Below are 12,928 nucleotides of genomic sequence, written 5' to 3' on the forward strand. Positions count from 1 at the left end.
CAGTAATAAACCATATCTATTTATCTAACCAATAGATTAACTGCTTCATATAAAGATAAACCTCTGAGGTGTTTACACAGTAAAATCCATGAAATCCACAAAACTAAAATACAAATAAGATGAAATACATAACTGTCACTATCACAGTAGACAGCAGAATCAAAATACTGAAACAGAATACTAAGCAGCGCAGTCTAAAAATTAACAGCCAGGAAATGCCTGAATAAACAAGCAAAAAGGCACCTAAAATAAGCTGATGCTTCTCAGACAGTGCAGGGGGAGGGTGTACCAGAGGGTTGGTGCCATTGCGCAAAAGGCCTACATCCGCATTGTACCTAGATGGGTGGTGGATACCACTCTTAGACTTCCTAGCTGTTTTCTGCTGCAGCTGGAGAACAGCAGCCTGTTGGAACCAGAAGATTTGGCCAGCTAGCCCCACCCATGAAGAGCAAGAACTCTGCTATTGCTGTAGCTGTTTTCCAAGGAGAAGCCTATTTATTTGGAGGCTGCTGTTGACTGTTGTTTTCTGCCAGCTCTAGTGTGGAGATGGGGCGATATCTTGAGGGCAGGGGCACTCACCTTAGGCAATTGTCTGTGGATGGGCTTGCTCTTAGGTCAGAGAATGGAGAAGCTGGGAATCAGGAGGTGGGAGATGTGAGTTAACTTGTCTTCCACGTGAGAGGTGGAGTGCTGAGGATCTATATCTATGCTGAAACCATTTGTGCAACAATGTGTATCCAGTGTCATTGATTTTCCCATTTAATATAATTTTGATCGAGCTATCACACTTTCCTTGCATCTTTTATCTGTATGAATATGCTGTTCTCCTTCAGTGTTAGAAATTTGCCAGGTGCATTTTGCTTCTGGCTACCAGCCACTTGCAACCAAATGAAGAAACCTGGGTGCCAGGATGGCATCTCTGCCATCTGGAGGTGCATGCATGGGGCTCCTTTGATCTTGACTATTTTCACACATTAGCAACACATCCTGTAGAATTCTATCCGTAATATTTTATCTGCACAATCAGAATGAATTTCAGGAACCAAAAGTTCTTATTGAAAAATACAACTTTCAAGCTGTCTGGCTCCTAAATGGCAACTAGGCATTGTGTTTTGGCGACTGTTACTCTGGTTAAAGGAGCCATTTGGCACATAGCACTGTTCACTACTATGGGGACCTTTGAACAAAAAAGCCATAAATCACTAAGCCATACAGGGCACCCTCCAATTATTGTAAAGGTAGACTGGGTCTGTACAGATGAAGGTGGTCTATCCGGTATCTTGGTTGTTCAGGGCTTTACACATTAATAATGGAACCTTGAATATGGCTCAGTAGCTCATAGGCAGGAGATGCAGTGCTTTTGGAAAGCTTTCATGTAGGGCATGAAGGCAATAGCCTTTTCCCATTAGCAGTATTCACATGTTACATTCAATGGGTGTTAAGTCTGTGTATCTGTGCACACAAATTGTTTAGCTGTACAAATCAACAAAGGCCCACTCTTTCACAGAAACACTCGTACCTGTGTAGAGATGATTTGCTCAGAAAGCTTATCATTAGTCCCCAGCCCGGAGGTTGCATTCAACCATAGTGACTAGAAGCTGTTGATAAACTTATCTAAGAATCTGTCTGAATAGCAGCAAATTCCTTAAATGAACTGCATGATATATGTAAAAGTCATTCCTGTTGTTTGCCCTGAATCCCCTGCCAATCAGGAAGAGTGAAAGGAAGGCCTTTCCTCACACATTGTCCTAGCTCCAAGGCATTGGTGCTACTTGTGAATTGACCTATTGCAGCAGTGGCTAACCCTTTCCGGGCTGAGTGCCACACTAATCCCTGGTAAACCCTCTGGCAGGCACATGTCAAAATGGTTGTGGAGTAAAAGTGGATGCAGTCCTTTTTTCTTTTTAAGGGACACATTTTCAGGTTCTGCAGGGGGTGGTGGGTGGCAGGCAGCAGTCACAATCCCATCCCTGCCTCAGTGAGGACTACATATGCTCACTGGGTACAGAATGACTGGCAAAGTGGGGAATGGGAAGAGAATGGAATGAAGGAAGCAAAGCTGACTGACTTGGAACAGCAAAGAGGAGTAGGTGACTTCAGCGTTTTGTTGCCAGTCCCACTAGTATTTTAAAATCATAATCAGTTCATTAAGCAAATCCATCAGTGTTTTGAATATGTGTTGGTTATGCATATGTATACACACACACACACACACACACACACACGTGTTTCCTTAACTGTTGCAGCCTGAAGTGTTGTTTTTCTCTCTCTTGCAAATAGTCCTTTCAAAAAACAAAAACTCCACAGCTTTCAAACCTATTTGACTTAGATATGCTCAAAGGAATCCATTCGCCTGACAGCAAATTTGCAAGTTTATTAAATAGCAGCAATGACTCATCCACTTGCAGCTGTTCCTGGGAGCGTAAATATACATAGACACTATAGATTAGGGTGTGCAATTTGGGATGGGAGCGTGGTTTTGGGGAAACAGATTTCTTTCGGCTCTGATTTTATTCTGAGCATGTGGCATTTTCACTTCTTCTCCCCACCCACAGATGAATGCTATCTTTTCCTTTTGTGTGCGCGCAAGGAGAAATGGGAGCTTCCCTGCTGTTTTTGAAAATTTCGGCCTCTGTATGCTTTTCTATAAAACATTCATCATGCAACTAAAATAAGACAGTTTCAGGCCAATGCTCTTTGCTAGTAATGGATGGGTGTCAGTTGAGTGGGAAATAGGGAGGTGTTTTCCCCAGTGATACTTTTTAATGCCAGAGAAAGGGAAGATTTTTATACCTCATGAAAAATAAATTGATGAAGGTTGGATCCAGCCATGCTTACAGTAGACCCATCAAAACAGGACTAACTTCATGATCCCAGGATGTGGTCTGGAGGCACATGAGGCTGCCACCTTGATGAAGGTCAGCAGGCCGTGATCTGGTCAATACCTGGATGGATGACCAACTGGGAAACACATGTATGCCAAGTGGTCAGAGCAGTGGATGTTTTGCTTTCATATACAGTAGAGTGGTTTCTACATACATCCCTCTCAATCCTCCATTTAGGCGTGCAAGAGTCATTACCAGAGTGCAACGACACTTTTCAGCCAGGCAAAAATATTCTAGGAGGGTATGACCCAAGGAGAGCCCCAAGGGCCAGGTAGAGAGGCCTAGTGGGCAAGGTTTCCCACCCAGCTATAGAACTTGAACTGTGGGGTTTTCTGTGCCCTTTAGCAAGATCCTGTTCCTTGTGGGCATCTTCATCCCAAAAGTTTTGTGCTCTAGAATCTTAAAACTTGGGGTAAGGTGAGCGACTTCTAATTATTATTATTTTAATAGGCCAACACATCTGTTACTTTTAAATATGATGTAATTTTCAGCCTCGTTCTTTTTCAATCATTTGTCTGAAATGTTAAGAAGCCCCAACTCTACCCCAAGTACCCCACATCCTGTCAACAATAAGCCTTTCAGAAAAACAAAATGAAAAAAACTACTCATGCCTTTTCTAGGCATTTTAAAATAGGCATCCTTGGATGCTGAAGCTGTCAGAGGTTAGACTGTGTTTCCAAGTCCAGGCATGAATGTGTTAAAAGACCATTCAAAATGCAACATGTACAAGATTCATTGTGAAAGTCAGTCGCTGTGTTTGTTCATCTTGAGATTCTTGCATTGCAGGAGGTTGGACTAGATGCCCGTTGGGGTTCCTTCCAACTCTACAATTCTATGATAATATAATAACCCAGGGTTGCTGTTTATCCTGGTTTGCTGTGTTGTCTGATTGCTTCTCCACAGCACAAAGAGCAGAATAAACATGCTCACTTTTCATTGGATACCAGGATTTGATACCCATGCTTCCTTCCACTATAAACAAAGGAGAGGGGCAAGGAGCTTCTCTTTATGAACAAGTGTGGCAGTGGCTAATGTAGGTTCTTGGCTAACGTAGGTTCCATTGATTTGCAGCCAGGGTGCCTGACCATCTTGTGAACCTATCTCCCTTTCTGCTCCTTTAGCTTTAATAGCCATTGTGTGTTATACTTTGCCCTCCAATGGCAGTCATTTTGTGACTGGTGTGCTCCCATTGCACCTTTTCCAAATTTGAAATGTGCCCAATGGCCCCAAAAGGTTGGCAGCCCCATCCTCACAACTGATCCTTATTCAGTGCATGCAGAGACTGCAAGCTGTTTGTGGGAGCATTTGGTGGTTTTAGTCAGGACTCTGTTGTTTGGCTAATGGTAGATGGCCCCATAAATGAAAAATGTGTGGGTGATAAGCATAAAAAAGATATCTGGTTACACCCTGGGCATTGGACCAGGAATAAAATCACTGGTGCTTTTGCAATGGATTTCTTCATTTATGAAGGATGGAAGCAAATTAATATAGATTTATGGAGACTCTTCAGCCAGGGTGCAATCATTTTGTGGAAGGCTACTCTCTCAAGCTAATAAAAGCAAGCGTCAGAAAGCATATAAACATAAAGTGTGTATCAGAGCCTCTAAGCAATTAGGAGCTTGTTTCCAGGAATCCAAAAATAAATGCGATGCTTCTCCTCCCAGACAGCTAAAGAAAGCTTAGATTGATATGCCTATTTGGGCTGCTTTGACAATAATTCACTCTTATTTTTTGGAAAGAAAGAAGACATTTAGGGCAAAACAGTCTAGGTCTCTCCCCCTACTTGCACTGAAGATAAAATTTGAAATTTTCCATTTGCCCAGTGGATTCCATTGTGCTGATGCCAATCAGATTAATCAAATCTCTCCCAATTCCTCTTTGTTATTCACATCTCTTACTTGTCAAGGACTCCTGAAGGGTTACATATAGTGGCTTCATTCTGTTGTTCAAAACACTGGTCAGTTGCTAACCATGTTTTCATGAAGGGTAAGGCTATCAGTTAATAGTTTTTCTCCCTTTCTCATAATGTGAGAACTTTGGGCCATCCAGTGAAGCTGAATGTTGGAAGATTCAGAACAGACAATAGAGCTTCTTCACATAACACATAGTTAAACTGGAATTCACTAGTGATTGCCACCAACTTGTTTGGCTTTAAAAAGAGAAGTAGACAAATTCATGGAGGATAGGCTAATGCATGGCTACTAGCCACAATGGCTATGTTCTGTCTCCACTATCAGAGGCAGTATACCTCTAAAGACCAGTTGTTGGGTAGCACAAATTGCAAGACTGCAGTTGTATTCAGGTTTTGCTTGCAGGCTTCCCATAGACATCAGGTTGGCACTGAACATGACTATGAATTTGAGGGACCATCAGGGCTATCCTTAATGTTCTTATTAAACTGAACATTATTTAAAAAGAAAATAATAATTTTGCAATAACTTAGATTTATTCATATTTTTACCTGCCCTTTACCACTAAATTGGAATCAGCTGTTGTAGCAGATAGTTGGCAATCACAGAAGGCAAACAGTTGTACTGGAGTAGATCTTTTCTCCTTTTTTTAATTTCATGGAGGGTTTTTTTTTTCCTAATGTGGAAGAATATCAAAAGTGGCATAGGCTTCCCCTCAGTGTGAAGTGGTATAGTCTGTGCAACCACCTCCTCAACCAAGCACTTCATTTCTGCTGTGCATGTGTAGGCGTAGTCCAAGATGACGAAACATATAAGATGAAACATATAAACATAACAGACACAGGTGCTGCTGTTGGTGCTTTTAATGGCAGTAGCTGGCATTAGGCCCTGAAACGGCATCAATACCCCTTCATGGTGTGGCAGTGGGAGAGCTTCCCCCTCACCCAGAGTCTGACGTTTCACAGCCCATTTTGATGCCTCATTCTGGAAGTAGAGACTTTGAAAAGGGAGAAGGAAGGTGAAATAAATTTCACTTGATCTTCCCACTTCAATATGTGCCTTGAAAGATTTGATGGTAGGAATAATATAACTGTATCTGCTTGCGTGTGTACCTCATAAATTACATTTATTCACCAGCTGGATCTATGGGACTTCTTACTAAGACAAAACGATTACAGAAGAAAATCCATTTTGAGGTGGTAATAGCAGGCTTCTGCTCCCGTCATTTACTGCAAAAGCACCATTAGAGCACATTATGAATTTAGTAATCTCTTTGACTGACAGGGTGGGGAGTAGCAGGAACTTGAAGCCTGATCATTACTTTGCTTAGTTTCACACCTACCCCTTTTCGCTTTCTTTCTCTCCCCCCCCCTTTTCTAGATACAAGTTATTTTATGATAACAAAAAACCAAAAACATACACATCACAATCAAAAACTTAAACCATAAATCTTAATTGACTTCCCTCCACTCCCCCTCCTGGTTCCATTATTTTATTCATGCACGTCCATAAAATAGTATATTCTTAACAGTCCAGTTTTAAAACCTTACTCATCTTGTTACAAGTACCTTTTAGAAGTTCAACTAATGTAGAAGCCTGTACACAAAGCTTGCAAAGTATGCATTTCCCCTTTTAAAAAAATCAATGTCCTTTTTCTTTCTTGGGTTTCAAATTATCTAATATGTCCTGCATAGTATACTAATTTGTTTTGCCAATCTTCTTTATCTTCTTTGGCGGTGGCTTCTTCCTTCTGTAGGGATGGGCTGGTCTTGGTCTGGCGTCCACTCTCGGATGCAGGGACAGAGTCGTTCACTCAATAAATCCATAAAGTCCTGAACCTTTCAAAATCATAGCATCTGTTGTTTTTTAACAAAAATCATTTTCAACATTCTCTTCAAATCTTTATATGTCACTTCCCAGGCCTTCTTAATAACTTTACATTGCCACCACATGTAGTAGCCTCTCATACCTTTTGCCCTCCTTTCCTGTTTTGTCTCCATCACAGTCAAAGCCTCCCAAATCAATTCACATGAGGTGCCATTTTTGTCGCGGACCACCCTTACTTTCCCTTGCATTTTCCTTGAACCTCCCACCTCAGTGGTTTGTACATTGACCTCTTTAAATTGTCCCACAGCCTCTGAAAGTAAATTAGTATTTTCCTGAATTTGAGAAGCTGCCTTATCATTTTCCTTTATCTGATCAAACAGTTCTCTTTTAAATTCAAAAAGCAAATCATATAATTCATATTTTATGTTCTCTTGTCGGCCCTGCTGGTTTGTTTCAACACTGAGATTTTTTCTTCTGCCATTTCTAATTTGGGATGAAGGGGGGCCAATTCTCTCCCCATTTCCCAACTTTCTCTCTAAGATTCGAAAACAAAAAGTCCTTTCCCACCAAGGAAGGTGTTATTTTGGCTTTATCAGTACTTTATTAGGCCATTTCACTAGACTCAGTAGAGAAAACCATTACTTCCAGCCTTTTTTTCTACCCCCCTTCCACTTTACTCACGAAACCAGATTTTAACGGTTATCAAAATGATTTTTAATTACCAGTATGAACAAAACTATAATATTAATGTTATTTTAAAGTCTAATTTAGTTCAATATTAGCAATAAATATTATAGTCCTCTTTTTTAATCTTTATTTTTAACCAGCTGATACCTTTTAATAAAATAAGTCCACAATTATAATTCCATTAGGTTAGATGTCTTCAACACTCTGAAAGATCAAAAATTTCTTTCCTAAAAGTAGCGTAGATTCAGAGAATCAGTCCAATCTTTCTTCTAGAGAGGAAATTTGTAGTATTCTTCCATTAAATAACATTGCAATTTCTCCTGTTTGACCTCCATTTTCAGTCAAGTTCAATCACAACATAGGATAGATTCAGGTTTAAATTGAATTCAAGTCAATTTTGATGTTTTAAAAATTCTTGAGATTAGTATAAACGAAAGCTGTGTGGAATCTTTTAATCCTTATTGTTCATTAGTTAACTTATCTCCTAAAGTAAACTTCATCAACACTTCACTTGTATATATTTCGTGCTCGTAGCACCAGGAACGGGAGTGGACTTTCTTTTAACACTCCTGTTTTTTTTGCCGAATCGATCAAATTAAACAGTCCTCACCTTTGCAGTCGCCTTCAATATGCTGGAATGGTAACCACTTGTGGCTGGATCAGAGGCTTTGCCTCACAGAGCTGTGGTGATGTCTAGTTCGCCAGCACTTTCTTTTTTCAAATACTTTATTGAAATTCGTATATAACATAGATAATGTACACATGCTTGAATGAACAAAAATATAAACAGAACCATATAAACAAAAACCATATACAAATAATCTTCTATATGTTTACAGAAATTAAACTTGACTTAGATTTATGCTGTTTCTCCCCCCCTTTTTTTCCCCTTATCTTTTTACTAACATAAAATAAATGAGACTAGATTTCCTATCATTTCCTGGTGCGTCATCTTTCTGATGATGAATGTACGTATCATTATTAGCTTACTCATTCTATATTCTCTAATACATTCTTACAACAATTTGTCTTATTTCTTATAGGTTACTTTAGACGAGGGTCAATCAAATGCTTCCATAGACATTATACCACTGTTATAATTTTGTAGATACCTCTTATATTTATTCCATTTTTGAACAAACACTTGTATTTTATTACCACTCAAACTGTTGGGCAATAGCGTCATTTCTGCAATTCCTGTAAATTACATTGCCAATCCGATAATGTTGGAACATTTCCCCCTTTCCAGTTCATTGCTACCAGTGTTCGAGCTGTGGCTGTGGCATATAGGAAAATTTACCTTAATTTTTTCGGAATGTCATTGCCTAAAATGCCCAAAATGCCTCTGGATTTTAAAAGAAATGTTAGCCCAAAGATTTTTGCCTCACGGAGCTGCGATGGTGCCTAGTTCACCATTGCTTTCACTCGGCTCCCCCCCCCCCGCACCTCTCGGGACAGAGAGCAGAGACCGGCAATGCCAAGCTGTCCTCTGTGAACAGCAGGACCCCGAGACACCCTAGTACTCCTCTTGGAGTTTTTTTGGGAAGTGCTCTTCCCAGAGGCTCCGTGAGGCCGAATCTGACAGAGCTGTCATATCCACGGTCGGTCTGCCATGTCACGGGAACCCGGAAGTGCCCTTTTTCCATTTTCACCCTTCTCTTCACCAGACCCCTGAAAAGTGATCTGAAGGCAAGCACCTAGATTTTGGCAGGTTCTTCAACCCACCCAGGATGAAATGGGGCTGTGTGCACAATGGCTGCATTCACATCACAGTCTATTCTGTTTTGATTACTTTTCCCAAAATGTTAAATTCCACATTATATTTTAGCCTTCAAATGATGTAAAAGCCACTTCCGGGCATTTTGCATAGGTTTTGCATTCATTTCCGTATTTTCTTGCAAACAATTTTTTTCCCTGGATGCAGATAACCCAGTAATTCCTGTACAGTATAGGGAAGTTTTTAATGTGCGATGTTTTACTGTGGTTTTATAATTTACCAGAAGTCTCCCAGAGTAGCTGAGGCACCCCAGTCAGATTGGCTGCATATAAGTTGTTGTCGTTGTCGTTGTCATCACAAAGCTTGCAGTATATTCTACTGTAGTTCCAGAAGTGACTTGCTGCGGCAATGCTGCCTGCTGCAAGGTTGCCAATATAGGACCAAGGCCACTGATATTGGGGGGAAATTTGAGGGAGCTTTTGCTGAGAGCTTCATCAAACCTGGAGTTGGCTCTGTTCTGGGTTGCCCATAGTCCACCCTCCCCTGTGGTGAAGTTGATGCACCCTTTCCAAATGTTTGGCCCATTACAGAGAACTTTGGGTTGATGAGAGAGATGATGCTCATTTGGGCTGGGCACAGCCCACAAAAGACATATCTCTCCCCCCTCTCTGAAAATCATGGTTCTCTTTGCTTGATGATCCCATACTAACCTCTGGATCATGGCACATAACAGCCATTTCCTGAAATCCTGTGACCTGAAGAGACTATTCAGCTGCCCAGACTTTGTTAGCTGAGAGATTGAAAGAAAACATAGTCCCTACCAAGGAAGAATGGCAGATAAAACTGATGGACTGTGGTGAAATGGCAAAACTGACTGGAAGAATTAGGAATCAGGAAGATTTAAATTTTAATAAGGAATGGGGAAAGTACACAGTGTATTTAAAAAACTACTGTAAACACGTAAAATCATTAGTAGGACTAATATGACACTTGTAGCTAAAAGCTGGATTCTGGATTAGTTAAAGATTTGATAAAATTGGAGTAACAGACGAGATGCAGGAGAAAATATTGGCATAAGGATCCACAAAAGAGGAGGAGGGAAGTCAAAGGGGATTTATTGATTATATCTTAATTGTTTTCTTTGCTGTTGTTTGTAAACCTGGAAATCCAAAAATAAAATGAAACAAAACAAAACAGGCCTTTTCAATTGTTAGCATATGCTATATGTGATAGGAACCTGCATATTTACAGTTTGCACACATTTCTGAGGTAGGGTTACCAGACGTCCCCGGTTCCTGGGGACTGTCCCTGGACAAATTCCTTCCCCGGAATGTCCCCAGATTTGCAAATCTGTCCCTCAGAAACGTGGCAGTGGCAGCCTCAGCAGCCCGGAGCTAGCCTGGTAGCGCAGTTGGCTCTGGCTGGCTTCAGGAGCTGCTCGCTGCCGTGACGCCCGCCATTTTTCCTGTGCAGAAGTCCCCATATGATGTGTCTTGTGCGGAGAGGAAAAATCAGTTCTGTGTGGATACCTATTTTGACATCTGGAGGTCTTATATTAACTTAAGATGGACAATACTGGTGGTTAGTGTATCATTAATGTGAGTTGATAGGAGTATTATCATTATTATTCACATGTTCCTTTTTTCTTTCAATCCTTCTTTGTTTTTATTTACAACTAAAAAGAAATTTCTGATGCAGCCTTGAATCTTTTCTGATGTAAATGATGCAAATTATGCTCATCTGTATAGGGGGAAAATTCCAGAATATTTTCCTATTTAAATTATTTTGGCAGACACATATTACCACCAACAATCCTTCTCGCTATTTTTTCCTCAGGCTTGGCGAAAGCGCTGGTTCGTGTTGCGCCAGGGCCGAATGAGCGGAAACCCTGATGTCCTGGAGTATTACCGAAACAGCCATTCCAAAAAACCCATCCGGGTGATCGACCTGAATGAATGTGAGGTGGTGAAGCACTCGGGCTCGAGCTTCATCAAGAAAGAATTCCAGAACAACTTTGTCTTCATTGTGAAAACGACTTACCGCACCTTCTACCTGGTGGCCAAATCGGAGGAGGAAATGCAGGCTTGGGTGCACCACATCACCCAAATCTGCAACTTCGGACATTTGGAAGATGGAACAGGTAGGAATGGAAAGACGGATCAAACTCATGCAAAAGTGGTTCATTCACTGTTAATATCTTAAATGGATCACAGCTTGGTTGGAGAAAGTCTCTGACCATGTTGAAGCATTTTGCATACCTATGGAAGGGGGCATTCCTCCCCACCTCTCAAGTTTTTTGAATCTTGTATTTTGGAACATGTTTGTAAAAGTTTCCCTGACCAAAACCACTTTTAAATATATCTGCTTTTGTCTGAAATTTAGAGAAGCAAGCACCAAAATCTTGAAAGAGCCTTTCGCAACCTGGGGTCCTCCAAATAGTTTGAACTACAAATCCCATCAGCCCCAGTTCAAAACCTCTGGAAGGCACCAGTTTTGGGAGAGAACTCCCTTTAAAGAGGCAGGTTTTCCAGTCACAATTCTCCAAGAGATTTGCAGCGTGCACTTTCATTTTTATGCCGTATGCCTGGGAATGAATCATCTTGCAGATGGCTTGTTGATTACGAGAAATGTTTCAGTGTCCCTTAAAAGAAAAAAAGGGGAAACTAAAAGCCAGTTTTCTGATGTTATCACTGGAACATACCAAATCTATATACCACTTTAATTTGCTTTTAGACTTTGAGGATGCAGCTTAACGTCAGATGCATTTAGCCCAATGTATTTATTGATTGAGGGGATGGGTTGCTAGAATCCTCAGCTTATATTATCAGCCAACATAGCTGTAGCTCAGTATATTTGCATGGCAAAAGAATTGCTGAGTAGCAGGCATGCCACAGGGAAGAGATGGGGAGCCCACTGAATATTTGCAGGACTACAATTCCCATCAGGCTTGACCATTGGCAGTGCTGGCTAAGCTGATGGGAGCTGAAGTCTAACAACCTTTTTGGCGAATCACAGTATCCCCATCTGTGCCTTAAGAAGCACTGGAACATATGAAACTGCCTCATACTATGTCGGACCAATGGTCCATGTGGCTCAGTATTGTCTACATTGATAATCAGTGGTTCAGGATTTCCGATGGGGACTCTCCCAGTCCTACCTGGAGATGCTGAGAATTGAATCAGGGACTTTATACATGCAAAGCAGAGTTACAGCCATTCCCACTGTGGTTGCAGGTATAACTGGCTGATATTGGGGAAGGGGCTCCCTTAAGTACTTTAGTCCCAAGCCATGCAGGACCTTGTGTGCTAGTGCTAATACCTTGAATTAGTTAATTGGCAGCCAGTGCAGTGCTCTGAGTGACACATGGTTCCATTGGTCTGTTCCACTTACCAACCTGGCAGCCACATTTTACACTAGCTGCAGTCTCCGGATGGTATTAAAGGGCAGCTTCACATACAGTTCATTACAGTAGTCCAGGCAGGATGGACCAGAGGTTTATGAGTCTGGTAGCTTCCTATGCATCATAAAAACAGAGGTATTTCAAGGGTCTCCAGTATATACATCATGTACTCTCCTATCTTGCTCTGTAGTCATATGTGCAAGCTTCAGTGATTTTTCTTTTCCCAATTAGTGCTTCAGCTTATCAAATAAAGCTTTATTCTGATGGTGAAAGCAGACTGCTGCCTTGATTGCCGAGCAGGGAGCAGGAGGAAGAGAAGGGGGAGGGGGGAGAATGAGAACAAACATAGAATCTCTTTGCTCCCTCCATAGAACACGGACATACATAATTTATGGTCTGCAGATGCTGCCATGTGCCTTTAATGGACCTCAATTTTATTACTAGGCTCTTAGGAAAATGTGCAGAAGGCCACCAGCTTCTGTCCTTGGAGCCTGGCTTCAGA

At 41.2% G+C, this 12,928-nt stretch overlaps 1 protein-coding gene across 6 annotated transcripts in view; it reads left to right on the forward strand.

Moving 5' to 3' along the window:
• GAB3 (GRB2 associated binding protein 3) overlaps positions 1-12,928 on the forward strand; it is a 78,553-nt gene that overhangs the window by 36,462 nt on the left and 29,163 nt on the right. For 5 of the 6 annotated variants that reach the window (XM_081897410.1, XM_081897415.1, XM_081897412.1 and 2 more), the window contains exon 2: positions 10,863-11,166. In XM_081897410.1, the coding sequence (XP_081753536.1) occupies positions 10,863-11,166 (304 nt within the window). Of the gene's footprint in view, positions 1-9,292; positions 9,452-10,862; positions 11,167-12,928 lie in introns of those variants that run through there. The other variant, XM_081897414.1, reaches the window with a different exon arrangement.

The sequence above is a fragment of the Podarcis melisellensis genome (assembly GCF_964234715.1).
Source record: "Podarcis melisellensis genome assembly, chromosome: Z".
Lineage (NCBI taxonomy): Eukaryota > Metazoa > Chordata > Lepidosauria > Squamata > Lacertidae > Podarcis > Podarcis melisellensis.